Genomic DNA, 6,969 nt, shown 5'->3' with positions numbered 1-6,969 from the left:
GGCCGCGGCGCCCCCCGCACCCCCAGCCCCGGGGGAGGCGGCGGCGGTGGCAGCGGGGGTCTGCACCCCCAGCACCACAGCAGCAGCCTGCATTTCGACGACCGCTTCTCGGATGAGCAGCTGGTGACCATGTCCGTGCGGGAGCTGAACAGGCAGCTCCGGGGGGTGAGCAAGGAAGAGGTCATCCGGCTGAAACAGAAGAGGAGGACCCTCAAAAACAGGGGCTATGCCCAGTCCTGTCGCTTCAAGAGGGTCCAGCAGAGGCACGTCCTGGAGTCCGAGAAGAACCAGCTGCTGCAGCAAGTCGAGCACCTCAAGCAAGAGATCTCCAGGCTGGTCCGGGAGAGGGACGCCTACAAGGAAAAATACGAGAAGCTGGTCAGCAATGGCTTCAGAGAAAACGGATCCAGCAGCGACAACCCTTCCTCTCCAGAGTTTTTCATGTGAGTCCCAACAGCCTTGCCACCTTAACTAGAAAAAAAAAATTAAAAAAAAAAAAAGTTCTCCCTGTGAGTTGTACCTGGGGGCTCCTAGATGAACCAGCTGGGCCACCTTGTGTTTTTTTTTAACTCAAAAAAAAAAAAAAATTTGACAGCAAAAGAAAAAAAAAAAGAAAAAAGAGCAAAGTTATTATTTTTTTTTTTTAAGGTGGGCTGGCTCCTGGTTGGCCAACCTGCAAGTTCTACATGAGTTTCTTTTCTAGTATTATTATTTTATACATATTTTTTGTGGGGGCTTCCTATGTGTGTGTTGTTGTTTTGGTTTTTTTTATCTTTTAATGGAAAGATCCATCTCAGTTCTTCATATGAAGCTTGCTCTTCTTTGAAACCTGCCATCCACATTCTTTTTTTTTTTTTTTTTAAGTTCATGAGTTAGTTGGGTTGTTTTTTTTTTCTTTGGAGCTTGCTGTGTTCGAAACAAAAGTGTTATCTTTTCTTTTCTTTTCTTTTTTTTTTTTTTTTGCCATCCTGAGTTCTTCAGGTGAGATTTGAGCTTTGCAAAAAAAAAAAAAAAAAAAAAAAACCAGCCCTAAAAAAAAAAAAGACCAAGAAAAAAAAAACAAAAAAATTATAAAAGAAAAGAAAAAACAAGACAAAAAACAATGTGAAATTTTTAGACTCCAGCTTGCTGAGTTCCATCAGTTTTTAGCGTTGTTGTGCAAAACTAGAGGTATGCCTAGATCAACCTGCCAAAATCAAGCCTGCATCAACCTTCGGTGTGTTCATGTGAGTTTTGGCCTTAATCTGCCAAACGTGAGACTTTAGTCTGCCATTAGAATCTCATCCTCATCTCATGCATTATGCTTGCTATTTTGTCTTAGCAACAATGAACTATAACTGTTTCGAAAGACTATGAAAAAAGAGACATTATATTAATAAGAAAACCCTGCATGCTGGTCATGTAAGGTATAATTATTTTTTTTTCTTTTGCTTGGAAATGGACTTTTGGAGACTATTATGGCATGGCATTCATCCTTTTGTTTTATTGCCTCATCACTTTTTTGAGTTGAAAGCAAAAAAGTGCAACCTTTGATCTTCCTCCTCTTCCTCTCCATTAAAGTTTGCATCTGCTCTAAAACTGCTTTGAGTTACTCAAAACTTCTGACTTCCTTTTAAATGCACTGAAGCATTCCCTCTTAAAAAAAAATTGCCAGAATGGATTTTGATAACCTGATGTGGCAAAAAAAAATAAATAAATAAAAAAAAAAAAGAACTTTGCAAAGATGTTTTTAAAAATCACTTCCCAGTCTGGGGACATCAGAACCATGCTGTTGCCTAAAGCAGTCTAAAATTTATTTTAAAGTGTTCTGCCCCGTTTTCTTTCTTTTCTTTTTTTCCCCCCTTTTGCATTGGGTCATTGTCAAATGTGGAATGCTCTGGGTTCCTAGTATATAATTTAATTCTAGTTTTTATCATCTGTTAGCCCAGTTACAATGTATGCTACAGATAAAGGAATGTTATAGATAAATTCGAAAGAGTTAGGTCTGTTTAGATGTAGATTTTTTTAAAGAGAAAAAGATTGATGCACTAAATTGTTTACTGTCGTGATGTAAAGGGGGTAGAATTTGCAACGGGACTGTTTTAAAAAAGTAGCTTTTGCAGCATGTGCTTGCAACTTAAATATAAGTTGGGTATATGTAGTCCTTGCTATACCACTGACTGTATTTGAAAACCAAAGTATTACAAGGGGGAGGCACCCCTGTTTATATCTATAGGGGTATTTTACATTCAAAATGTATGGGTGTTTTTTCAAAATTGAAGTATTTGGGACTGAATTGCACTAAGATATAACCTGCAAGCATATAATACAAACAAAATTACAAACCTGTTTAGAACGCTAATACAATTTATGCAGTTAGAAAGTTGGCATTACTGCACAGTTTTAAGATGATGCAGATTTTTTTACAGTTGTATTGTGGTGCAGAACTGGATTTTCTGTAACTTCAAAAATTCCACAGTTTTAAAGGCAATAATCAGTAAATTTTATTTTCAGGGACTGATATCCTGTCTTTTAAAAAAAAATGGAAAGTAAATCTTACCACAATAAATATAAAAAAATCTTGTCAGTTACTTTTTTTCTTTTACATATTTTGCTGTGCAAAATTGTTTTATATCTTGAGTTACTAACTAACCACGTGTGATGTTCCTATGTGCTTTTCTTTCATTTTCAACTCTATGGTTATATCAAAAGAGAGAATAATCTACAATAATAAACTGCATTTTTTTTTGATTCTGTACTCGGTTTCTTAGTGTGTAGTTTAAAGTTAACCAACTCTAAAAGCAGCCCCTGAAACATTTGCCAAGGGGTGATGTTGATGCATATTAGTTGAGCCCACTGCTAGAAAGGAAGAAAGAAACTGGAGGTTAGTTTTATGTGGAGTGGAAAATTGTCACCATTTAGAGATGGGTTATCTGGCAGGTAGGTGAAAAATGTGAGCTTTCAGGTGCTTGTTCTAACTTCTTAGTTTTGTAATGAGAAAGGACCTCGGTTCCTGTGACTCATATCAGGCCATCGGTGTTCGAGACGATCTCAATGGGAAGGTCAACTTAAAAAAAAAAATACTTGATGACAAGGTAGGGCCCTATATTTTGATTGTTTTATGATGGAGTGAAGTGAAAGGAAAAACTTCACATCCTCTTATCATCTGATCCAAGCTAGGCACGCCTGTGTGCACTACGAGATGACACGGCATCAGGTTTTTCTTGTCACATAGTCATTTAAGCATAGGGAGAGTGTCTTGCCATGGTGCAGATATCTGGTTCTTTTCCTTACTTTTCCCCCCTTCCCTCCACACCGTGGTTTTCCTTTTAGCCACAGGCCTAGGCCAGTTTCTTAGGAACTTAACAGGGGGCAAAAAACCAAGCCAAAGGACTTCTTCCAGCTTGGGGAAGTTCTTTGTCCTGGCCAGTCAGACCCCAGGGTTTCCTTTGGGTGGCTTTTCTGTGCACAGTGTTAAGTCCCTCAAAGGGTCCCAGTGCTGCAGGTTGTGGCTGGGACAGGGCAGAACAACCATCAGCCAAGCTGGTTTAAAGGCAGCTTCCAGACTGGACTCGTTCCTCTTCCCCAGTAGTGGGAGAGGATTCACTTGGGAGTTGACTGGAAAAGCTCAGGCCTCCCTGAATCATGTTATAGCCCTCCTAGTGGGTTTTGTCTCGAGAGCCAGGCTACGGCTCTAACCTACTAACCAACCTAAAACCAGTGCTGGTTGCAATTCCCCCACCCCAATCTCCTTTCAGATTGTAAACTGAGTCCCAACTAATGGAGCAAGTGGCATGACACAAGTGAGAACCTGCTGGGGTCCATCCCCTGCAGGAATCGTCTCTGGGCTCTGCACCCTCAGGGCGGCAGGATCTGACCCTCAGCCAGAGGGAAGGGAAGGAGGCCGGATGCCTCCACACACAACAGGTTGCAGTGTCCCAGTCACTGATTTCCGCTTGAAGTCAGTGGTGGGAGACGGAGGTGGGGACCACAGGCACACCAAGCCCAAGCACGCTCGCTGAGCCAAGCAAGTGCGGACCTGGCCTCGATGCTGGGGCAGGCCTGTCCCTTGCGCCCACACATGGAGCCAGTGAGGCGCCCTTTGGCATCTCAGCCCTCGCTCCACCACCGTTGGACTGAGCTCCAGATTCTGGTTAATTCGAGCTCCCTGTTCGGGTTAATGTGCAATCCCTGGGTAAACTGGCAGCGATCGGCTGCTCAGAGAATTATCTGCTCTCAGACAGATAGCAGCTCCCCAGCCTCCCTCCTTCCCCCCCTTGAAATATCCAAACCTTTATTCATACCCACCGGTTTCTGGGGTCTTTCAGGGACCAAGCCACTGCCTCTTCCCTCCCCCTCCTTCTTGTGCAGCCAGCTTTCCCAAGGGTTGCCAGGCAGTCCTGGCGATGCTCAGTCTCCTTTGCACCTTCCCTTTTAAAAGCAGCTTTTGGGTTGCAGCAAGTTGCTGAAGCTCAGAGGCAAAAGTATAGCAAGCCCCTGGTAGGTGGCATTGGTCCCTGGCACAGTGTGAGCCCCCTTCCTCCCCCTCCCCAGTTCTGGCATGACATGAGAAGTTAGCAGCAGCTACTAGGTTTGCAGTAGTATTTCAAGTCCTAGGAGAGCATTAGTGAGCAAGTGAAACAGGGCTGCTTCTTGAGGGGTGTTTTTTTTAAGTGCATCCCTGTAGATAAAGTTTTCATTAAATTTCCTTCCATGTAGAAAGGCAGTGATGGAGGGGAAAGTACACCCAGCAGCAGCAAAAGGCTGGCTTAGCTGACGATCCTTGACACTTCAGCAGGGTTTTTGTTCGTTTTTTTGAGGGGGAAATGAAAAAGGCCTGGTCTTCTTCAAAGCTGCATGTGGATTTAAGCCTGGGACAGACACTGCAACAGTCCAACTAAAGGGGAAAAATACACCTGGGAGGTTTATCACCCAGTCAGGCAAGCCAGCTTTGGGGACGCTCTGCATGATCCATTTCTGAGGAGATCGCACCTTTGCAGCAGAATGAACTGGCGCTGTTCTGCTCTGTATAACCGACATTCATTTCTCACTTGGGCTTGCAGGATTCTGGCCTTGACCCTGTTCCCTGTTCTCGGGGGTAAAATTCCCATTGGCTTGAACAGGTTCCTATAGCCCTCCCTCGCTTTTAGGCAGGCACATCTCCTCCGGATGTCAATGGAAGCCTTGCCTAAGAGAATTTGGCCCTCTATGTCAAAAGGGATACTTGGTTCTTAATCTCCACCTCATTAACAATGGCCTACTTCTGCCACAGTCCTGTGGCTCTTTCTCATTTATTAGCTAAATTGCAAAGAACATTCATGTGACTGGCTTTGCAAGATGTGCACCCTTAAATATAGTGCAGTGTAATAGGGGGGAATAAAAGCCCCAAACCCTAAGCCTTCTCAATTTTATTTTAATGAAACATAACCCTCTTCCCTAACATGCAGGATTCCACCGGGTGGAGTGAAATAATATTTTTGTGTTTGAGCTGCAGCGGCTGCCCTGCCCGAGAAATTTCACACTGGACCACAAAGGGGGGGGGGGAGGGAAATATGGGGAAAATATTTGAGTGACACCGGTGTATTTTTCTTGAACTCTGCAACACGACTGTGAAGACGCTTGGAGTAAAGCAAAACAATCCTTTTTGGCCAGTCGCAGTGTGTCGCTGTATTTATTAGAAAGCCCCTTTCACATTTTTATTCTCCCCAAATAAACACTTTGCATTTAAAAAAAAAAAAAAAATCTCTTGCTAAAAATAGTGGTTTAAAAATGAACGTGCCCCAGTCTTTCCCCTACCCCCCCTCCCCATACTTTTGCACAGCTGCTTCATGTCCGTGGTTTTTTTTCCGCTGCAGTGTGTAGGAAGTTCTTGATCAAGAATCATTCATAATTTTTAATACCAGTTTCTATTTAACATAATATACTAATATCAGATACAGAGGGTTTGCTGCTTCCTGGATTTAGGGAGGAAATTATGCATATGTCAGAATTATCTGCTCAGATGCCAGAACTACATTGGTGTCATTTCACCATGTGCTGCATTGAAAGGAAATCCTCTATATTTATTACTAAGATCATCAGAGAAACTAAATGGGCTCACTGTTTCTGACACCTGTTCAGATGATGGGGTTGAAGGATTCCACACGCACAAAAATGTCCTCGCTTCAGTGCACTAGTGCAGGTTTTTAGTGAACTTTCTCTCCCCTTTTAAATGCACTAAGGGCATGTTGTTAGTGGATGCCACCAAGCATGGACATTCCAGTGGTAGCTATGGCAAATGTGAGATGTTTGGTTCCTTAACAAAAACCCAGCCTTGGACACACGCTCAAGTTGTCTGCATCCAAATACTTCAGGTATCAATTTTAAGTGCACATCTTGTTATAAATAACACAGAGGGGAGCACAAGCAGGGCCCAGAGAGGCGGGGAGGGTGTTTAAAGAACTCTTTTTTTTCCTCCCCACCCCCGGCCAAGAGAGGAGCATTCTGTACTGTTTTAATGCTCTTTCTAATGAACGTTTCAGGCTTGGCAAAGCCGCAGATTAAAAATAACGCGCTCTGGTTCCTGACGGGCAACAATTGCAGAAGGCCCCAAAATAACCCCCCTTGGCCGGGCGGCTGCGTTCAGATTTGGGAGCCGACGCAATGCAGAATAGCCCAGGCCGCGTCGCCCAAACTCACCCAACTGAACCTGCAAGAGGGGAAGCAATGCCAGCTCTCGCTGGAGGAGCCGGAGCTGGCATTGCACGGCAGGTGTCCAGCACAGGGTCTCATCCCCTTGCTGGGCTCTGGGGCGTGATGGCTCCCTGCACATTTTCTTCCCCTTTTTTTTTTTTAATTTTATTTTCCCCACCTGCCTGGGTGTGGCTGTCTTGTGACACAGGTGGGCCCGTGCCCTTGCAGCGCCCCGGAGGTGCAGCCCCCCCCCCAAGCAATGCAGAAAGACCCCGCTCCCGGCCAGATGCAGCCGCCCCTGCTTCCCACCGGCCTCAT

The 6,969-nt window shown here is 44.3% G+C and overlaps 1 protein-coding gene across 1 annotated transcript in view; it reads left to right on the top strand.

The window, feature by feature from the left end:
* Positions 1-6,969, top strand: part of LOC102381322 (transcription factor Maf) — a 238,983-nt gene that overhangs the window by 2,339 nt on the left and 229,675 nt on the right. The window contains 2 exon segments of the mRNA XM_025211026.1: positions 1-16; positions 18-443. The exon segment at positions 1-16 is cut by the window's left edge and continues 2,339 nt beyond it. Of these exon segments, the coding sequence (XP_025066811.1) occupies positions 1-16; positions 18-443 (442 nt within the window).

Source organism: Alligator sinensis, unplaced genomic scaffold (genome assembly GCF_000455745.1).
Source record: "Alligator sinensis unplaced genomic scaffold, ASM45574v1 scaffold119_1, whole genome shotgun sequence".
Classification (NCBI taxonomy): Eukaryota; Metazoa; Chordata; order Crocodylia; family Alligatoridae; genus Alligator; species Alligator sinensis.
The sequence above is the reverse complement of the archived record's forward strand: the minus strand, read 5'-3'. Positions and strand labels throughout refer to the sequence as shown.